This window comes from Protopterus annectens, chromosome 2.part0, assembly GCF_019279795.1.
Source record: "Protopterus annectens isolate FY-2018-M chromosome 2.part0, PAN1.0, whole genome shotgun sequence".
Taxonomy (NCBI): Eukaryota; Metazoa; Chordata; order Ceratodontiformes; family Protopteridae; genus Protopterus; species Protopterus annectens.
Window position 1 is genome coordinate 1709769809 of NC_056728.1, and position 23475 is coordinate 1709793283.

At 39.9% G+C, this 23475-nt stretch overlaps 1 protein-coding gene across 1 annotated transcript in view; it reads right to left on the reverse strand.

The window, feature by feature from the left end:
• Positions 1 to 23475, reverse strand: part of MIB2 (MIB E3 ubiquitin protein ligase 2) — a 1775226-nt gene that overhangs the window by 1120097 nt on the left and 631654 nt on the right. The window contains 1 exon segment of the mRNA XM_044061758.1: positions 13947 to 13981. Coding sequence (XP_043917693.1) covers positions 13947 to 13981 — 35 coding nt within the window.

The window sequence follows — 23475 nt, forward strand, 5'->3', positions numbered from 1 at the left end:
CCAAAAAGTTTTTTTAGGGGGGGGGAAGTGGGTCTTTTGGGTTTTTTTAGCTGTTCTTTTATGGTAGACAGAGGAGATCTAGACCTGTAGATGACCATGCCATCTGCATATAATATTATTGGGATAGGGTGGATGTCATAAGGGAGTAATGTCACAAAGTTGAACAGAATGGGAGAGAGTATGGACCCTTGTAGCACTCCCTTGGTAATGGCAGCTGTTAGCAATGAGAATGAGCCTTTTTGTAAGTTGTCAGAATGGCGGCTGATGCTTGCTGAGATAATAAAGTTAAAAAGGAATGAGAGATCAAATGAGTCAACAAAAACAGCACCTTTTAGGTGGAATTTATCTCTGTTTTAGCAGTATGCTTTCTGTAACTGTGTATATTGATATCTTCTGATACTTCTCCCGAACATCCCGTTGGAGAAGTCCCTAAGAACAGAAAATGCAAAAGGAGGCACTTAGACTCTCCTCAAGAGTCTTTCACAGAGGATTCTGATTTTGATGATTGGGAAGAGTTCCCAGGGTCATCATCTGATGACGTCTCCTTTGAAGACATACTAGAAATCCTTAAGCAGAGGGGTGGTCAGTCTTATGACAATCCTTCCCAAGAGGAATCAGTATTCCTGGAAGCCTTTGGAGCTGGGCCATCTACCTCCTGGGTGACTCCACCTGCTGATGAGCTCATTAATTGGATCTCTTAATGGGCATGGAAGGAAGCTGATTCCATTGAGCCAGTCCCCAAGAGACCAGACAGGCTACTTGGCACCACCCAAGGATAGGGAATTTTGGAGCAAAGGAGTACCAGATGATGCCATGGTCTCAGCGGCAGCTACAAAAAAGGAACCTGCTGAGCAAAGTTCCTCTGTTAATCTTCCTAGCAGGGAGTCAAGGACACTGGACAGACTCAGGAAGCGTGTACATGCTTCAGTGACGTTTGCACTTCACTTGCTGAATTATTTGGCAGACTTCGCCAAACTTCAGAGGGATCTGATTAAAGAACTCACCAAATCCCTCTCCTGGACCATTACTTCTGAGACCGAGAATTTGATTGCCTCACAGTTGGCTACCCTACAGTCTATTTCAAATTTGTCCATGAGGCTCATCTCACATACAGCTGAAGGTACGTCAGGGGCACCGGGTTCAGGCATTTCCATTAGGAGGGATGCCTGGATATGCCTGTGTGATTTCATGGAGCCCTTCAAGTCTTCCTTCATCAGTGCTCGCTTTGACGGAAGTTCTTTATTTGTCCCCAAGGTTAAAGAGACATTATTCAGGTGTGAGCAGGATGGTAAAGTCCTGTCTGCTGTGGGCGGATATTTTTCGACTCCTCAAAGGACCTTTTCTAGGTTCAGTGAGGTGGTTGAAAAAATGTGGTTCAGAAAGTCCCAGGGTCCATTCCAAGATCCATGTGGAGATAGAACCCTCAGGGGCAGAGGGGGGAATTCTAATGGAAGATACCACCACTGTGGTAGAGGAGGCCTGCAAAACCAGGGGTTCAGAGAGACTTTCTCTGACAGATCCTACGAGCACTCCTGAAAGGAGGTCCAATTGTCCACCTCTAGAGGCAGTCGGAGGTCATTTATCCTTGCACCAGAGAGCCTGGCTAGAGATTACAGAAGATTTGTGACTGCAGATAATTATTTCCAGAGGTTATATAATACCCTTTTCCCTGCCCTCTTAATAGTAAGCATACTTCCTGATGTTCCACCCAGTCAGATGAAAGCAGCAGCACTAGAAATAAGAAAGCTGCTAGAAAATGAGTCATCCATGAGGTCCTTCCAGACCAGAAGGAGTCCTGAACTTACTCAAGATTCTTTTTAGTGCCAAAGAAAACAGGGTCTGAAGACCAATTTTGGATCTCAGCAGTCTGAACAAGTCATTTCAGTACGCCAAGTTTCAGATGGTTACTGTTCAGTCCATTCTGCCTTTTCTGCACAAGGACGACTGGATGTGCTCAGTAGATCTTCAGGATGCATTCTGTCATGTAAAAAAATGAACAGATGAGCCAGAAGATTCCTATGCTTTCCAGCTGGAAGTCAGTCCATATCAATTCAGAGCTGTGCCCTTTGATCTCACCACCATCCCCAGGGTGTTCACCAAATGCATGGCAATAGTGGCAGCTCATTTGAGACTGCAAAGATTCTGGGTGTTTCCTTACTTAGATAACTGGCTCATAACCGCTCTGACTAGGCATCTTCTGATCAAAGCACATACTCCAGTTATGCTCCCAACTGGGAATTACTAGCAGTCACAGCAGACCTCAACTAGAACCAACTTAAATATTTTAGTTCATCTGAGCATTGTCCAACACAGTTTCCTTAAAACCCTCCTTTCCTTTACCAAGGGTACAAGCCATTTGATTCCAAGTCAAAAAGATCATCCAAAATTCTTTCTCAACTCAATTGATTCTTGAAGCATTGGGGTCAATGTTTGCTGCCATAGTTTTGGTTTGATTAGGAAGATACCACTTGAGAATTCTTCAGTGGACCCTAGCGACTTGGTGGTCTGTACTTCACTAACCTTTGTCGACCCAAATCAAAATAACTCAGGCATGCAAAACTTACCCCTTTAGTGGATTTACTGTGATCAGATAATGCAAGGTCATCCCTTCATTCTCCCTCAGCCAAAGTCCATAGTTACCCCGGACACTTCCCAGATTGAGTGGAAGGGCACTTTTTGGGAAAGACAGTCCAAGGCACATGGTTCCCAGAAGAGGCCAATTTGTATATCAATGTCCTTGAAACAACAGCTGTCCTCCTAGTGTTGCAGGACTTCCAAGACACACTCCCTTCCAGGACTATGGCAATTTAGATGGACAATATGTCAGTGGTCTGGTACATCAAGTAACAAGGAGTAACCAAATCTTAGCCCCTGTGCAGAGAAACTTTGAGAGTGTGGCAGTAGGTGATCTCATCCAATCGATTTATGGTAGCAAAGTACATTCCAGAAAAATCCAGCATGATAGCAGACAAGTTAAGCAATTCCATTCTAATGCCTCACGAGTGGTCACTCAACATGAAAGTGGTGGAAAAGATTTTCCATTGAATGGGGCCAACCTTGCTGCATACTGTTTGCATATCATCTCAACAGTAAGTGCAGCAAGCTCTATGCCCTGATTCCCCCACCGGGAGAGTCACTGAGAGATACTCTTCTGCACAATTGGCCCCCAGGTCTCCTGTATGCCTTTCCCACCGTACTTCTAATCCCCAAATGTTTTCAGAAAGCATCTCGGTTGAAGAGCACAGTCATCCTCATTGCTCTTTATTGGCTTTGTCAGATTTGTTTCCCATTTCTTTGACCTCATCTGCTTCACTTGTCATGGATTATGGATCCAGTTCCAGACCGTCTGTCTCATCTGACAGATATGATACACCCTGACATTTTAGGGCTAAAACTGACTGTGCATGTCTTCTCCAATTTTATTGACAGCTAGACAGCCCAGGCTCTCTTCCCCTGTCCACCACATTATTTTATCTTCCCACAAAGCATCCACTAATAAAATTTACATAAGTAAATTTAAAGGATTTGTTGTTTGATCACAGCAAAATGCCATTGATCCTTTTTAGTGCCAGTTCCTAAAATTGTCAAGATTTTAGCTACAATTTTTAATGAAGGTGCTAGTTCTTTAGCTGTTTAAATACAACTTTCTGCCATTTATAATTTTCACATTGGAGTAAATAATTCTTCTTTAGCTTCTTCCAAACTTTGTAAGGCCTTTTTATGGGAACTTTTCTTCTTAGACCCCATTTTAAAGATCTCACTCCCTTGTGGGATTTGAATCTCGTTTTACAATCTTTGACCAAGTTCCCCTCTGAATCATCAGCCAAATGTGAACTAAACTTTTTAACCTGGAAGACAGTCTTTTAAGTGACCATTATCTCTGCTAGAAGAGTCTCAGAACTTCATGCCGTTTATTCTAAGCCTCATCATTTGATTTTTCTTAAGGATAGGGTTTCTTTGCAGATCAACCCATCCTTTCTTCCTAAGGTGGTGTCTGAATCCAGTACCAGTGAAGCTATCAACCTCCCAGTTTACTTTACAAATTTCACAAAGGAAAATATATGTTACACCTATTGGATGTTCACGGTTACATTTTTATCTATATAGGACAAAAAATTTCAGGATATCAGACAAATTATTTGTCTCCTTTTTGGATTCATAGCTGGGCAAACCAATTACTAAAGTAACTGTAGCAAAATGGTTAACTGATTGTATTTCCTTTGTTTACAAAAATTGGGTTTGTCTTTGTCAAAACCTAAAGCTCATTCCACCAGGTCTGTCAACGTCTTCTGTACTTTTATCCAGATCTTTCTTGGACAATATTTGTGCAGCTCCAACTTGGACTAATCCTCATACCTTCATTTCTCATTACAAATTGGATCTGGTCTCTAGGGGAAGAGCGGCCTTCAGCTCAATGGTGCTCCGGAATATCCTTCCTTAGAGTCCTCCCGGGATTTAGGTTGCTGGAGATTCTGTCCCATTTGTTGAGGAATGAATGAAAATTACAACATCAGATGAAGAAGTTATGTAGTCATCATAACATTCCATCTGTGTTGTCCATTTTCATTCTTCAACTCCCCTCTCTCCAACCACCTACCTTTTTGACTTCTGGATGGAATAGAAGATGCTAAAGTAACCAATTTTCCTTTATTTGAGCTCCAGATAATTTTATCTCATATACTGGTTATTTGTTAATTTGCTCTAAAAGGCCAGCAAACAAGATATGTGGTATGGTAGGGGACTAGTGCATTATGGGCAAGGGAGGAGCACGAGAGTTTCAGTGTTCCACAAGCTGTAAAACGTGGCTGAGTCAGATCCAATGGTCAGATTTGAGCCCATTTGTTGAGGAAGAATGAAAATGGATAGCACCGAAGGAATGTTATGGTGAGTACATAACTTCCTTTTTTTCCCAATAATTATTCTGAGAGTCTGAAGAGTGGAGATGGTTGTAGTCATTTGTGAACATTGGAATTATAGTTTAGGAAATTTGTTTGACTCTATTTTCCATTGTGAGGGCATCACATGTCTGATGATGCACACATTGTATGGAGTGAGAGGCATAAGTGTTCTTTGCATAGTGGAATAAACCAGGGGTACACACCCTATCTGTTCCAGGAGGCATCACAAAGGATCTTGTGTAAAACCATTGTGATGTCTTTGCTAGTTGTCATTTTACAATAGAAGAGGGGTAAATCAGCAGTGGGTGAGACTGGGTTCATTGAAATTGTTTGAGTGGAAGACTTACTAGTGGGAAGTTATGTGAATTCCCTGAGGAAGTCTATGGGGATGACATACACTGTTGCTATTTTATAGACTTTTGGAGCTGACTGCCTGTTATGTTGTGTCATGTAAATTCTCATCCCTGGATTCCAGTGCACACTATAGCATTGAACGAGGTCATATCAATCTCAAGTCCTTGTTCTGATGTGAACAGTTTATATTTGGATTGTACATAGCACAGACCCATTAGGAAAATGAACACTTTTCTGGAACACCAAAGTGACTGGTGTCCTTTTCCTGAATAATGGGCAGTCTGTTTTGGAGTTCTGTAGGAATATTCTAGTGTCAGCCTTTCGGCTTAATCATTACATTTCCACTTATGACATCATCTTTTCTAAGTTAATGTCAGCTCTTTGTGGTGCAGAAGAATTAAGCTGCAGTCCAGATGACTTGGGATTATGAGCAACCTGGTCTGTGAAGGAGCTCATAAGGGAGGATAAGGATAAGCATACAGCACGAGCTCATCCAGCCTAAGAGGGAAGCAGCTATTTTAGCAGTTTACTGACACGTATTGGAGGCATGTCCTCTCTGTGGTCGCGTGGGATTCCTCGTGGTGCTTCGGTTTCCTCCCACATCCCAAAGATATGCTGTAGGTGGATTGGACACTCTAAACTGGCCGTAGGTGTGTGTGTGCACCTTCCTTGGAAGGTTGGGGGCCGGGCTGGCAACTCGCCACCGTAAAACTCCACTGCCAATCATGAGCGGACTGGTGATCTGCTGTGTTAACCCCTAACCAGGAAAAGACAAAAGAAGAAGAAGAAGACTGACACGTATTGGAGGCTGAATGTAATGCAGGTATGCCAACACATTCTCCATCCACTAGGAGACGTCCTCATTGCTTTGTCACTCATGCATTGATCCCAAGCATCTTTATGAAAGCAAGAAAAGATTGGACAAATTAGATGGGATAACCCCTTTTCTTGCCTAACTGCATCGACTTTCCCCTCCTTCAGTTAAAAAGAAGAGAGCCCTTGACATTTCCACTGTATTGTACCCTTGTTTCACATTTCAGGAGCATCTTAATAGGAATCATGTTGATTTACTGAATTTAATTACTCTGAATGCTGTTTACATGACTACAGATATCTGAAACCCACTTTCAGTGAAACAGAATGTTTTTGCAGGCGGACACCCCCTTGTTGGGGAGAGACCTCCACACTCCATAACTTATCTATACCAACTCCACAGTCATGAAGCAATGGGGAAAATTGCAAACATATGATTTTGCATCACAAACATGGGGACAAAATGCTCCACACCGGAAGTATATCCCTCATTGGTGAGATCAGACCATAAATTAATCTCACTGGAGATCCACATCCTGCCCCCACCCCCAGCAAAAAAGACCACAGTGAAGAACTTCTCAAAAGCAAACTTCACACTTCTTAAGACTGGAGTGGTATCCTTCAAGGCCCCCGTGCCAGTGGAAACCACAACCCACGCTGCTGAAACCCTTACAAATGCCTTCTACGAGCACCTCCAGGAATGTATGGATCAAGCAATCCCTAATAAAATCAAGACCCTTTCCACCAAAGGCAGGTGCCTGGTCTGGTGGACCCCAGCCATAAACAAACTCTACAACAAGAGGAGAAAGCTACTACATGACAGAGCAAAATCCCTAAAAGGGAAGGCATCTCTGATCAATACTAGCAAAAAACTACGATCACTCATAAAATCATCCAAGGCCAACTTTCAGAGAAAAATCGCTAATGACACAAAAGACAATCATAAGGCCTTCTTTAGCTATGTTAGAAACCTGGGTGGAAACTCCCAGATATGCTCAGAATTAGTCCAAAATGATAAAAAAATCACTGAACCCACAGAAATTGCCAACATACTGGCAGACAGGTTCAGTGCAAATTTCTCCCACCCCCAAAAGGAGAAATATCTATCCCACCAGAGTCTAGCCTCCCCAAACATCTCAGATGCCCAGGTGAGAGCTGCTCTCTCTCTAAAGCAAAAAACACAGCATCAATGGGACCGGACGGTGTCCCCGGCTGTGTGCTACACGAACTCAATGAGGAACTAAACCCACACATAAGGCTGCTGTTTAATCTTAGCCTTACTGCAGGATACGTACCCAAAGAATGGCGTACGGCAACTGTGGTCCCACTCCACAAAGGCGGTGCTTCTACGGACCCTGGAAATTACCGCCCCATAAGCTTGACGAGCCTTGTCTGCAAAGCTATGGAGAGGATCATAATGGAACTCATAAATAAAGATATTGGGGACCTACAGACACTGGATCCTACCCAATGTGGCTTTGTCAAGGGCAGATCCTGCCTCTTGAACTTGGTCGACTTTTTCGAAACAGTCACTAAGGCCATTGATGAGGGTAAGGCAGTTCACACAGCCTACCTTGACCTAGCAAAAGCGTTCGACACAATACCCCACTTGGGCATCATAGAAAAGCTCACCAGCTTAGATGTAAACCCATATGTCACAAGATGGGTTGCAAACTGGCTCAAGGACAGAACACACAGGGTTAGAGTTGCTGGTGCCATGTCAGACTCTAAGCCGGTCATGAGCGGTGTCCCACAGGGCTCAGTCCTGGGCCCCTCTTGTTCAGCATTTATTTTTCTGAAGTGCAGGCAAACATAGGGGATTGTGGCTGACAAAATTTGCAGATGACTGCAAACTGGGCACCATAATTGACACTCCATCAGACACAGACATCCTCCAGAGGTCTCATAGAAATGGATAACTGGTGCCAGAGCCATGGCCTTAAGCTAAATGCCAAAAAATGTATAGTCATACCCTTTGGGAAAATCAAGGTAACCCCTAATTACCACATAGGTGGTAATCCATTAAACACGGAAGAAGTTATCAGGGACCTGGGGACCCAAGTTGACAGTAACCTCTCTTTTGACACTCACATTGCCAAAGTGGTTAGGAAGACCTTCTACATTGCCCACCGGATCATGAAGGGATTCACATCCAGATCAGGAGAGGTCATTGTACCCCTGTACTCTTCACTTATCAGACCAATGATTGAGTACAACGCCCCATTCGGAATGTACCTTACCCGACACCTGCAGCCATTGGAAAGACCCCAAAAGTTCCTCACCAAAAGGATAAAGGGGCTCAAACATATGTCATACGATGCCCAACTGAAGAAACTCCAGCTCTATTCAGTCGTATACCGTCTGCTCAGAGGTGATCTGTGCCTGACATACAAGGCCATGTCCAACCCGGAATTAATGGACATGCTCCACCTCAAAAAATCCAAATCCACCAGAGCCACGAGAGCAAGAGACTTAAACCTCAACACGGATATAAGTAGGACGTGCTGGAGGGACAGATTCATCACCCAGAGACTCCCTACACTATGGAACAGAATCCCAGTCCATGTGAGGCAGAGCCCCTCACTGACTCTGTTCAAGAGAAATCTTGATGAGTGGATGGGAGATCGTAGGTTTACCCCGGGAATCATCTCTGTGTCACTGCTGGACAGAGGCACAGCAAACTAATGGGTATAGTATTCTCATCCTAAAGGGTGGTGAAAGCCACACACACTCTGGCTAGGCTTATAAATGCCCTAGGGCAGATAGCCTAGTATGAACCTATGAACCTATGACAGTGGTTTTCAGTTTTCTGCATTCACATGAATGGCATGCAGACTTGAGTGCATTCAGCAGATCGACTGGCTCCCACCTAATGAGTCCCAGTTTCATAAGTCTTAAGTTGACAGAGGATAAGTACTTAATTCCAAACTGGAAGATTTGTCCAAAAGGTCTTTTCCATTCTGAAAGTATCTTAAAGGTGCACTACCAGACATATCCAGGCAAGTGGAAGAGATGGGCTTCTCCATATTGTACACAGATCATTCCTTAGAAAGTCTTGGTACAAGAGGGCCTCAGCTAAGTACCTTTTTAAAGCGTGCTTGGTGTATGCATTAGTGACAGTCACCCTGTCAGTCACAGCCTTCCCATAAACCCCTGCTGTCTTCTTTATCAGTAATTAAACTTTTTCTGAAAGGGTACTGGACTTTAGGCTACTAGGAAATTACTAACTTCCCAACTTTGTGGTTTGAACTTTCTCTGGGTAAATTTATATTCCCCATTTGAGCCAGCTAGCAACTGTACATTTATCTATCTATTTATTTACAAGCAGGATCATTGTCCTAGAAGCTGTCACATCTGCTTGAACTAATTCTGAATTACAAGCCTTGTTGACCACTGAACATTAAACTGTCTTTAATCAGGTTAACATGGCTTTAAGAACTAACCTGTCTTTCAGGCATAGGGTAGTCTATGAGTTAGCAGTGAATTAGACTGTGCAACTAGCAGGTTTTCTTTCCTAAGCTGCGGAACAGACGGGAGAGGCTTTTGCATTTCCTAGATGTGCACAAATGGTTAAGATCTTTCTTTGCCAGAATTAAAGACCCGTGAAAATCGGAAGCTTTTTTTTTTTTTTTTTTTAATGTTAGTCAAAGAAAGCTAGGAAGGCCCAGGTCTAAGAAAACTTTATTGAAATGGCTGCTGATTTGTTATGGTTCTCAAGGTAAGACATTAAAGGGACAAGCAGAAACTTATTCTGCAAGAGCAGCAACTACTTTTGCGGACATTTTCGGAAATGTTTATGCGCAGAGTACTTGTAAGACAGCTACCTAAAGTTACAGGCACACTCTTTCAAAGTGTTATAAATCAGACCTTTTTTTACATGCATAAAGCATGCTAGCCTCTCCAGCCTAGGCCTGAGGTCACAACTAATACTGCTCTGGTACCCTTTTCTTTCATTATGGATACTATGCCAGTAATGATCCCTGTGATAAACAGAATATTGCCATGCAACAACTGTCCACAGTTGCAGATTTGCAAATACAGGAATCACTGCTGCAGCAGAGATTGTATTTCCCCACCAAAAAAAAAAAATGCAAAGGAAGACAGACATAAGGATTTCAGTGTGCTGTGTATCTTTATTCTTCCATATCCATCCAAAGTGAATATGCTTTGGGCTTTCTCAAGGTAAGACATTAAAGGGACAAGCAGAAACTTATTCTGCAAGAGCAGCAACTACTTTTGCGGACATTTTCGGAAATGTTTATGCGCAGAGTACTTGTAAGACAGCTACCTAAAGTTACAGGCACACTCTTTCAAAGTGTTATAAATCAGACCTTTTTTTACATGCATAAAGCATGCTAGCCTCTCCAGCCTAGGCCTGAGGTCACAACTAATACTGCTCTGGTACCCTTTTCTTTCATTATGGATACTATGCCAGTAATGATCCCTGTGATAAACAGAATATTGCCATGCAACAACTGTCCACAGTTGCAGATTTGCAAATACAGGAATCACTGCTGCAGCAGAGATTGTATTTCCCCACAAAAAAAAAAAAAATGCAAAGGAAGACAGACATAAGGATTTCAGTGTGCTGTGTATCTTTATTCTTCCATATCCATCCAAAGTGAATATGCTTTGGGCTTTCACATTAGTGGCAATAGAGGAGCTTTAGAGGAGCTTGTGTCACTACAAGCCAAGGGAGACCTTCTCTTTCTTTGGAGTGACATCTGTCTCCACCTTCAGTCATGTTTACTCCTATAAATCCCTTGCTTTAGTGGATATTCTGGTGGAAGGCGAGAAATGACTGAAGCTAACAGTAACCTTTACATGTACCAGTCTAATTTTGCTAAGTGGAAGAGGTTCTCAATTGTGGGAGGAGTGGTAGCCTTCATAAAGTCGCATCCTGTTCTACCTTCGTCAGTTAATTGCAGTTGACCCTGAGGGAAACTGTTTAACTTGCGTCTTAATTACTGCAAAATGAGGGTGCATGTTTCCACAATTTCAATGCACCCTAACATTTTGGAGGTCAGGACCGTGACACATCGCTGGTGTTTCAAGCAGTTGATTAAAGGGGTTCTTCTCCTTGGGACTGAAGTGTCGTTATTGAAAGGTTTTGCCATTCCCTGTTTGAACTAGCTGGTTTGGTCTGTCTGAAATTTATCTTTCAGTGGACACTATTGTCGGGGGCCACTAACTCTGCCCACAGACTGTCAAAGCTTCAGGCCCCTATTTATAAGGAGGTCTCTGGGTTTTCCTTTGTTCTGATCCAGATTTCTTCCTGAGAGTAGTAATAGAAGTGTCCTTAAACATTCCATTCACCTTTGTTTTTTGGGTCAAAATACAGGAAGAAAAGAGCTGTTTATTCTGTAGGCATGCGCAGTCAGCTGCAGTTCTACCTGAAAAATTCTTAAGTGCAAGAAGATAGATCGCTTGCCTTTGTCCTTTGATTCAAGTTAGGAGGAGAGGGGCTGGTTGTGGCAAAATAAATTCCATATGAGTGGATTGCTAATTGCAGTGTCTTTTGTCATTAGTTGGTTAAATGTTTTTGGACGATGCTGCCAAAGGCTACTCCATCAGAGTTCTGGTTGCTTCTATTGCCGTTTTCCAAGAATTGCCCTTTTGTAGACATTTGTGAGGCAGCATTTGTTTGCCATTTTGTACTGTAACCAAGCATTATTACTTGACCGATAATTGCAAAATTTCAGTGAGTCAGGATTCGGCTTTCTTCTAGCGTCTGCCTTTTGTGAAGTTTTAAACCTTTACTGCTTGTGATTCTTGATGTTTATTCACCGCAGTGACCTTTGACATAAAGCGTAATATATATGTACTTAATATGTTGGCTGCTCTGTGGGAAGACCCACTAGGACATGTTTATTACTCTACCATCTGCCTTCTGGGTTTGGGTAGCCTTTTTTTATTTGGGCATCGCTGGTTTACTTCTCCTGTATATCAGGCAAGCATACATGTTTATATTCTCGTCTGTGTTTCTTTCAGGTGCTCTTACTTAGTGCATGAAGGTCAAACTGGGAAGGACAGGGGATGAACCCCCCCCCCCCCCCGCCGCAGTATATAGCGTTATGCTTTCTATTGACAGGTGGCATGCTTGCCCTGAGTGTGAGTTGAAGATTTTCAGAATTATGCTCAGTTGGACCATACCAGAATTTGAAACATCATCAGTTAACCAATTTTTTTTAGATCAGCTGATATAGTGAGTATGTTTGCTCTTTCCTTGTGTCTGCAAGCAGTAGTACACATGAAAGGTATTCAAAATGCGTGGCTATAAAAAGGCTACTCCTAGAGGATTAGTCTCAGCTAGATCCAAGAGAATAGGGAAGTTTAAAAGCAAACCAGTGTGGTGGTCCACAAACATTTATAAACTATTTGACAAAAAGAAAGAAACTTCTTAACCTATTTAGCAGAACAAGGTACCCCCAAATTAAGGAGAACATCAAAGATCTAGATATGAAACTAAAAATAGACATCAGAAAAACAGGCATCCCATGAACTTGGACTAGCTACAGAACTAAAAAATAACTACAAATCCTTCTTTAGTTACGTCAGTAGAATAACAACATTCAATATTGATCATAGCTTATTCATAATGGGCTACCTACACTGATCCAGTGAATACTGCCAACAAACTGGCAAATAAATTTAGTGCCAACTTCACCCCAGTGACCTCTGTTACAAGCCCAATTATCCTGCTGGAATCATGCCACCAACCATCATAAAAATGAAGAATACCTAATCTATGGGCAATGCCAGCACATCCAGTTGCCCAATTAATAGCACTATGCAAGCACTAGTAGGCCCACTTCTTAACCTGTCTTACACAGCATAGCAATAGTGTTGCCCTACAGGTGTGATGCATAACTGTTGTGATGCCACTCCACAAGGGTGGTCCACCACTGACCCCCTAGATTTACAAACTGATCAATAATGATTCTTACATGCAAAGCTATGAAATGTATTGTAAGTGATGTAATAAACTATGATGTCATTAGTCTTATCAGACTCGACCACCAACAGATTGGCTTTGTCAAAGTTAGATCTTGTCTAAAGAACCTGGAAAATTTTGACAGGGTTACTCAGGTTGTAGATTGTGAGCAGGCTGTTCACACACTACACATGGACTTTGCCAAGCCATTCAGTACTATACACATTCAAATATAATAATAAAGCTGAAGAAGCTCCCAATTGGCCTGTATGTGGTAAGGTAACTGGCTTAGGAATAAGATTTGCACAGTAAGAGTAGGGTGAGTATTCTCTGAGAGCAAAAAGGAGGCCAGTGGAATTCCTCAGACTTCTGTGCTGGAACCCCTGCCATTCAGATCTCCATTTATCAGATAAGGATCTCTGGTTAAAGTCTGCAGATGACTGTAAGGTGGGAGTTGTCATCAAGTCCTGCTGTGACACACAGGCTTTCCAACAGGAGTTTGCACTTATCAGTAGCTGGTGTACAAAAATCTTGTCTCAAACTCAATGCCAAGAAATACAGTATTGTTGCATTTGACATGCACCCCTTAGCTTTAGCTTATAGGGTAGATAACACACCATTTCAAAATGAAAAGGGTATTGATTAACCTTTGCATTTGGGTGGATGTTTCCCTAAAGTTAAAATGAAAAGGGTATTGATTAACCTTTGCATTTGGGTGGATGTTTCCCTAAAGTTTGACCATTCATTACAGTGATGGTTAGAAAATCCTTTTACCTTACACAGCTCATAGCAATAGGTATTTCTTGCAGATCAAAAGAAGTCCTCATCTCCGTGTACTCTGCACTTATTAAGACCCATCATTGTGTAAACCCCCCCCCCCATTCAGGATGCATCTTAGTAAGCATATGAAGCAACTGGCGAAGACTCCAGAGGTGTGTAACAAAAACGTCAGGGGCTTAAACAACCTGAGCTACTAAAAAGACTGGAAGCTTTTTCTTCACAATTAAGTGTCATACAGATTCCTTAGAAGGGGATATGTAGAAGGTGATATGTGCCTTGCTTATACGGCTGTACATGATCTAGTAATCCAAGAACTCTTATACCTCCAAAACTCAGACCTGCTAATACTAAAGTCAGTGATCTAATCTGCTCAAACAAATAAATAAAGCAAGGTGGAGGGATAGATTTGTTACACATCAACAACCCCTTCTCTAGAATAAACTTTTTGTCTGAGTTGAGCAGTGTGGCACATTGCCTGCTTTTAAAAAGGAGTTTGACAACTGGGCAGGTATTCATAAATTCACCCGTGGCATGACTGGCTTGGCACTCCTTGAAAAGGGAGTCAAGGTGGAAATGGCCTTGTGGCTAAGTTGTCTTGTAAGTCCTACAATCCAGTACCACTGCTTAGGAAAACCACAGCAAATGGCTGCAAATATGCACAGGAGGGATCTTTTACTGCTCTGTCTCCATAAGGTGTTATACAGGGCTACCATTCACTGTGTTTTAAAACCAAATGGACTCAATAAGAATATCATTCCTTTATTTTGAGTTAATCTCTGTGAAATGTATTTATGAATTATGTAAGTGCTGCTGTTCTTGTTGTTGAGAGTTAAGTATTTTTTCAGCAGATGTGTTTTGTGAATTTAAGCTGTTCAGATTTGTCATCTTATACTTGACAGATGTAAGGACAGTATAATTCAAGGATGACTTACTGCTTTCTCATTTACAGTACACTGGTCGCCTTGGGATAGTGCATAGAATCACAGATAGAGGTGATGTGAGGGTGCAGTATGGCAACAAAATTCGATGGACTTTTCATCCTGGAGCTCTTACCAAGGTGAGATGATCTCGTATCGAGGAGTGGGAGCCATGGTCTTCAAGAGTTGCTGTCAGACTTACCACAGATCTTCTTGAAGGGCTGATACAGGTTTAGTGGGTGCTGTTTGACTGATTTAGTAGTACTGCTTTGATTTGCATCCAGTGCCTGTTAAGAATCAGACTGCAGTATTTGTGCCCATCCTTATAGCCCACAGTTTATCTACTTTTCTTCATAATCACAGTTGGGATTATTTTTGTACTACACATTTTAGTGGAGCTACCTAGTTATAGTGCAGTGATTTGTGACTAGAAAACTGTTAATATGCTCTGAGGTTTCCCTCAATATGTTGAGTTATTTCCCTAATTTTTGAGCTTTCTCAAACATTGGACGTTTTGTGGAAAGACACTATCTTATTAATATTATTCAAAGGGTAGCTTCTGAGGTAATAGGGGGATGGGGGCAAAATATAAGCCTTTGATTGGAGTGAAGCAGTATGAACATAAAATGGTTGGATCCAGTGGGCCTAATGATAATAACTATAGGAGAGCTTTTAGTTTAAAATATAATCGAGACGTTAAGGAGATCCATACAATAGTTAGGAAATAGTGAGATATCTTTTCTAAGGCGCCCAGTACACTTGATGTGTTTTCTAACGGCCCTACATTTGTTTACAAAAGAGGACCCAGTGTTAAAGATATCCCGGAGAGGAGTTATAAGAAAAAGAAAGGAGGTGACAATAAGAATAAAAATGGGATATACAAACGTGGGGCCTACAAACAGCGCTCATATGTTGCACACCTAGAATCACTTGTAATTCCAGAAATTATGTGGAATTTCTAAGCACACATATGTTTTACTATTGCCTATCAGAAGGTGTGGTATACTTAGCATACTGTAAGATCTGTTATTCTTATTACATAGGAAAAACGAAGAGAACTTTGAAGGTGAGAATATATAACCACAATAATGATATAAAAAAGGGGGGTACCCACTGACGCATTATAGAGACACTCCATTGATTGTAATGGGAGTAGTTTTTTACTTTGAGTACTTGAACAGGTTGAGTAAAGTCCTGGAGGGAGCACTGGCGATCTTTTCTGTAATATCAAGAATTATTGTGACAGCTGAGACTGAATTCCAGTGTCCCCCCTGGACTCAATGATCAGGTGTCTTTGGACCCTGTTTTAAAGTTGAGAAGCTAAACTATGACCCCTTATATACATACATTGTATAGGTACCATTTATTCAAACCATGCATAATCCTTCAACAAAATTAGAGTATTTCCAGCTTTCCATAAGGTATTGTTAAAGATTTAATAAGTTTAACAAACCGTATTACTTTTACTAATGAAAAAAAATGTTTTCTATTAACATAGTTTTTATTTTTATTTTATTGGTTACTTGTGTGTTCTTTAAGAATAGACTGATGTTTAATGGATGAATATAAGTTACTTTGAATTAATGGATGAACTTTTGTTGTAATCAATTACTGGCTGATGATCTGACTAATGGGACTAGACAGGAAGTTTTAAATTTAAGTAGAGTGTGTTTCATTAACAGTTTGGATGAACTCTAGATATGAAGTAAAAGCACTTAACTATTATGGTAACTGCTATGGTTTTTGTAATTAAAATGTTTTTGTACAACTTTTAGCTGGGTAGCCATTTCATCTTGTGTTACCAGCTGTTTATTAGTTCGAGTGATTCTTTCTCTTTTGTTCTTGCACACAATGTAAGCTAGTCTTGTATCCTTTATGTACCTTATATCTACTCTTATCTATTATTACTTAACAGAAATTATTGCAAAAACATATTTGCAGTGCTAAGTTGTGTCTAAATGCTGTTATTGTGTGTTGAGTAAATTGCCCTAAAGGTTTGAGGTTCCCCTTAGTTTTTATATACAAAATAATGTCAGTAAAGAAACCACTGCCTTCGTCCTTGTCTGTCACTTAAGCAGACACAATAATGCTTTGGTAATCATGTGGCCTTGCAGTATTAAATGAAGCACAGTCCGCAACATTCCCATTTATTTTGTCTGTTAGTGCAATTCAGTCCTCACGGTGTTAAAAGAAAGTTTATTTCTGTGCTTCTCATGGCTGAATAAGACTCAAGGTATGAGAAAATATTTTGTATTTTGAGCTTATTCTAGTTGAGTAAAATTGAAGGCTGTTCAGCAGTTTTCTGTAGTCCTGATGAAGTACTTTTTATAAAAAAAAATTAAATAAACACAGGTAGGTTTTCTGCCTATGCTCAGATCTCAAACTGAAGTGAACCAAGAGTTTACAGCAGTCAGAAAGTGGAAAATATCCTTAGGGAATTCTTACCATGTTTGTTGTAGAATTGGAGGAGCCCCCACTTGGAGGGTTTTCTTGTTTCTTTGTTGTTTTGTCCTGGTGGTCAAGTCGTTATTTACCAAGGATTAGTTTTTGTTGTTCCAAGAGTTTGATGTACTGAAGTGTTAGCGAAGTCGTCTCAATGAAGTGGGATTCGATATTCTGATACTTAGATGTTTTGAAGTAGACCTGTATGTGTACATCCTATGTGTGCATGTGTAAATGTATGTACATGTATGTGTGTATATAGGGATTCATTATGTAATTTCAAAGTACTGAAATCCCGAATTTCAGTATTTCGAAATTACATAGCCGAAGACACCAAACACTGAAACCCTAAAGCCACGAAATTCAAAATCCCGACACTACACTACAGATACAGCACACACAAACACATACACACCACTTCCCCCCCCAACTCAGATATAATATCCTACACTACAGATAAGCAGGGGGGCAAGTCCTCCTGCAGCCCCCATGTGGGGGGCTGTGCCCCCACAAACCCTACTTATATATACTAGCTCCGAGATCGCACAATCAGCACGCACAAGTAACTCACGCCCACACATTATATACATACCCTCGCACACACACATTGCAGTCAAAACACACACTGACAGACACTAAAGCCCCTAACCAACAGACATACACATACATACATACATACCCAAACTCACATCTTACTATTCACACACCACAACACCAGAAGCGCAAATTCAAAATCTCCTTACGTTGGGATTTTGAATTTCGTGCTTCTGGTTTACCGGTATTTTAATTTCAAAATACTGAAATTCGGGATTTCAGTATTTCGAAATAAAAAAGGGAACCTGTATATAGATATTTAGATATTAAAACATGCATATGTTTTTAGATGTACTACAATTTGTAGTAATTCATTTAAGATTTGAAAAACAAAACTGTCGAGCTAGTGACCATACGTTTAATCCAAATCCAACAACAAACACATTAAAATAATTAAAAATGCAAGTGACTGCACAGATAAGTGAATGAGTGCTTTTGTCTTTTACATAAGTAGACCTGACTTCAAAGTAAATTGCTACCAGGATGAATATGCTTAAATAGTTGTAGTCCACCAATCATATGTCTTAAATATGAATTAGTAATGCAAAACTATATTTTAAAGTAACAGGCTTCACTTAATTGCAGAACAAACAGTAAAAACATACATTAAAATATTCAAATTAATTAAATGTATTGCACTGTTAAGCATGAAGTAAAAAATGTACAGTATGCTTATAGAGTATATTAAATATATAAACGATATTAAATGGTTGAAAAGTAATATACCAAAATCAAGAAGAGTCCTTCTCTTCAGCACACAAGGCAAGGTTAGGGCATCATTAATACCAGGGGGACTGAGGCATTTAGTCTCAGCTGCCAAGTTAGGTCTTTGTACTCTAGTATTATTTCCAAGTCACCTTTAAAATTTTTCATGACAACTCTATCAATAACAGAGAAAACAAATTTCTTAAAATTAGGGTGCCCATTAGTATGTCTAAACAGCATGTTAGTTGCCTTCCCTTTCCTTTTATTGTATACATGCTCGCGGATTCTTTCTCTAAGCTTTCTTTTTGTTTTTCCTACATAACAATTACATGAAGTACATAAAGCAAGATAAACAACATGTGTAGTATTGCAGTTACATTTCCCAGCACATGGAATAGTTCTTTCGAAATTAGTAACTGCAACATAGGTTCCTTTTTGTATAAATCTACATATTTTGCAGAATCCACCTTTCTGCATAGTACCATGCTTTAAAGAGGTTTTCCAACTACCAGCATCTGTCTCAGGGAGGGACTTTACATTCTTTCCTTTACTGTACACAACCAAAGACGTTGACCCTCAACAGTTCTTTTAGCTCAACCGGGAAAATGATATCTTAGTTGAATGTTATGGTACTAATGTATTTAAACACATCAGTACTGAATGGAATAGAAAAAATGGGCACTGAAACATCTAGTTTAACATTCTTGTTTCTACCATGGTTGTATTTTGCCATGTTTAGCTGACCGTGTGTTCTGATCCTTGAGGATAGTGTGAAGCGGTCGCTCTGCAACTTCAAAACTTCCTCTTTAACTTTCCACTAGAATGAGCTCAATGGGATATCCTCTAACTACAAACATACAAATAAGTTGGTGAATCTCTGATAAAAGTATCATGTTCAGATGTAATCCTAGACAGTCTCACCATGTGACCTTTAACAACAGATCTTTTTTGGTGGGCTGGATTGCAACTGTTGTAAGTACAAGTTAGAGATGGTATGTTTTCTAAAAACCTTTGAGGTAAAACAACCAAGAATATAATATTTCTCCAAACAGATGTCCAAATAGTTAATTCAGTCTGTACCCATAGAGTATGTAAACCTTAGGAAATTAGTAGAATTCTGCCATATAGTAATGACGTCCATCCACTAGTCAATGGTACCTTTAAATGAGGATGTTATCTAAAAATCTGTAATAGCCATGTACCTTAGACAAAAAATCCGGGGTGAAAACATTTTCTAATCCCACATTACCAAAACAGTGTTGGCATAAATAAGGGTACAAGCTGCACCCGTGGCTATCCCTGATATTTGGTGGAATAATTCCCCTTCAAACTGAATGAAATCATTGCTCGGTCAACACCAAAAGGGAAGCAATAGTACAAATTTCATGGGTGGTCCAACCTGAATATTCTGATATAAAACCGAAAAAACAATCGATGCCAGTACTTTGAGGGAATGACAAAAGATTTACCACATCGGCTGCAATAAAGGTAATATTTTTTATCAAAACTAAGGCTGTTCAGTAAATCCAGTAGGTGCCATTAGTCTTTTCAAACATGAGTCTTAACATCCAAAACACCCTTACATTTGAAGTCAATTAGCTTAGCTAAAGATTCAGTCTTTGACCCCATAGCTGATACAGTGGATCTCAATGGTGGGTCAGTTGGTGACTTGTGAATTTTGAGAATGCCGAATATTAATGCAGTTTTAGATTTTGATACATTCAAATATTCCCATTGTTCATGATTCATTTCACCCCGCATTACCATATCCAACAACAGAAAATCAAATTTAGCAAAAGCAATGTTGGCTTCATTAATGGAAACTCTCAGCTGAAATATTTTAACTGAAAAAGCAAAACAATTCATAATTACAATGCCTCCACCCTTATGTGGTTTCATAATACGTATGCCGGGTTTACTATCAAAATCTCGCAGCTGCAATGTGTGAGTGTTCATGTTTCCGACCCAGAATGTGGGAAATGAAATTCATGAACAGGAACATTACCGGATGAGGTATTTAAGGAAAGTCGACAACTCAGGAATGTCAACTTTACTGAAAGTACCACACTTCTTATGACCTACGAATGTTTTGCTGGGAGGCAACCCCCCCCCCCCCCACACACACACACACACACCCTGCTAGTTATATATACAAACACCGGAATCGCACTACAGTGAGGGAAAGGATACATTTCCCAATGCGAGTGTGCATTCGCTGTTGTGACTTACATTTTTTTTCATTATTATGAAATGTTGAACTAAACTGTTAGAGTTTTCCATTTCGGACATTGTCTGAACAACATTTTGATAATTAGTCATATGCTCCTGTCAGACATTAAAGATTCCAAATTTAATCTTTCCCCGTAACTTAAATTATCTGGAACCATGTCTTTTTGTTTAGAAATGAATCTAAACTGGTTCTCACAGGTTTTTTTTAAAGACTGAGACCCAAGTATTACGAGGAGAAATTAAAATGCTTTTCCTTTTAAGACTATGTATTTCTTCATTGGATATTGGTGTTTTGTTAGAATAAAAAAACTTTTAAATTTAGACTCCTAGTAAGCAACTTTAAATTTAACTTTAAGCTTAAAATTAGGAATATAAGTGCAGCGTCTTTGAAATACAGACTTACAAACGTCAGAAATGACTAGATCAGAAAAATTGTATATTTTAAAAAAAATCAGCAGAAAAAAAATTATTATTATTGCAACAACAAATACATTTTATCTCCTTCTCCTGTTCCTGCCCATGCTTCTGCACTGAAAGTTCATAAGACTGTTTCTTTGTTGCGGTTTCGGATTGGCTACATGGCCGTGATTCATATTGTTACGTCGACTGGAAAGCTTATCTGACATTTGCATTGGTGAGTGTTCAAACAAAAAAACGGTTGTTCATCCTTAAGCTTCATTACCTACAAAATCATTGTTCCTGTAGACCGGAACTACAGATTACCTAAATAGACTTGGGACTGGATATGCTTTCCCCTGGTTACATTCGACATTGACCCTCTCTGTTTTCTTCAGTTTACGTGCTTTATTTTTTTCCAATAATACTACTTTGGAAAAATATTCTCATATTGTTCCTTAACAGTAAAGAAAAGCAAGTCAGCTTTCAAAGATTCATTTAATGCCTTAATCTCATTATCCAATACCCCAATTTGGTTGTCATTTTCTCCCTATAAACTGTGAAAGCTTGGCTAGCATTTAATAAACTGGTTATTGTTGTGGTCTTGAGCTGGATTTTTTTCTCTTTTTTTACCTGTTTGTGTTCCTGGCTTGGTTTACCTGTTTGAGTACCCTCTGGCTCTTTGCTAGTTTGATAAATAACCATTTTTAAGAGCATACATAAAATTACTTCTAATCGTAGGGTCAAGTTTGTTGGAAAAATATCCTGCATTCTAAAGCGAAAAGCTGGATAGTCGTTAACTGGAGCTTAGACTGAATGACCACTGTTAATGGTAGTTGTGGATCCTTTTATTTCAGTCATCTGATGACCTAACAGATGGAAATATATGAATTTGTGTGTGTATATATCATACAAAGTTATACTTTTCACTAATGATAAATGTTAAGAAGCTTTATGAATGAGTTGTTTGGAGTGGGAGTGCCTGGAGATGAGATGAAATGTTGAGTTGGAGTTATATGAGGATGTGCGTTTTTGTAACGTTTTCTCACTGACAAATCCTACTGGCAAAACTGTCATGTTTGCTGAAGTGGTGAAGTAAAAAAAAATGTTCATTTGTTTGTGCTGGAGAAACAATTTTGGATTTATTTGTATAGCTCTTTCTTTCTGTCTCATATATTTACCTATCTTTCCATGTGTGTGTGTTTGTGTATACATACATACATATATATATATATATATATATATATATATATATATATATATATATATATATATATATATATATAGATAAGTTTACTATGACTGACTTGAACTGCAGGAAGTCAAACGGCCAATGTGTGAAATTACAATTTCCAGGAGGCAGGAAATCGAACCAAAAGCGGTCAAACGAGGTTAATCTAGTTAACATGGTGCACTTGACCATTTGACAAGGGGCGTACTGAGACTGTAGAAGGAGGTCATGCTTCAGTGAGGAACAGGGAAGTAGCCCTTTTCCTCACTGTAGTGCGATCTCGGAGTTGGTATACACATGGTGGGTGTAGGTGGGCATAGCCCCCCTGCAAAATAGTAGAGGTGAGCTAATTGTCATGGCTGGAAGAGGGGAATGTTGAAAATATGGAATGCACTGAATCATGCAAACCATTTGACATTCCAGTCTTTCACACTAACGGAACTCAATGTTATTTATCGATTTTGTGAATGTTCGATGTAAGGTTATTCAACCTTATCATAGTAAACCATATATATTACACTCATGAAGACCAGAGATAAAGCTTGGAAAGGCAATAATACCTCTTCCAACCTTATCTCTTACAGGGAACTTAGAAACAAAGCTAAGAAACAAATCAATCTTGATAAAAGACCTATTACCAATCCTCACTTAACAGTCCCAACTGTAATTCTAAAAAATTCTGGAACTCTATCAATAAACTTCTCTCACCTTGTACTCCTACCCCACTCACATCTTATTCTGACAAGACTCCTCTCGAAATAGCAACCGTCCTTAAGTTCTTCATTGAAAGCATTGAAAACTTAACTGTAACTAACTTCTCCACCCGCACCTCTTTCAGTCCATCTACATCTACCTGTGAGTCACCTCTCAAACTCTCACTCTCCTTCTCACTCTCACCTGTTCCCAACTCTTATATCAAGTTGCTCTTAACTAAACTAAAACCTGGTTCACCCTCAGCTGATAACCTTCCTACATTATTCCTTAAACATGCAGCTACATCTCTAGCTTATGCCATATCTATCCTTTTTAATAGATCCATAAAAGAAGGCAAAGTCCGTGAAATTTGGAAGACATTTTTTGTAGTACCTCTTCATAAAGGAGGAAACTCCACTGAGCCAACTAATTTCAGACCAATTGCCATACTGTCTCCTCTCTCCAAAATACTGGAAAAGTGTATCCATA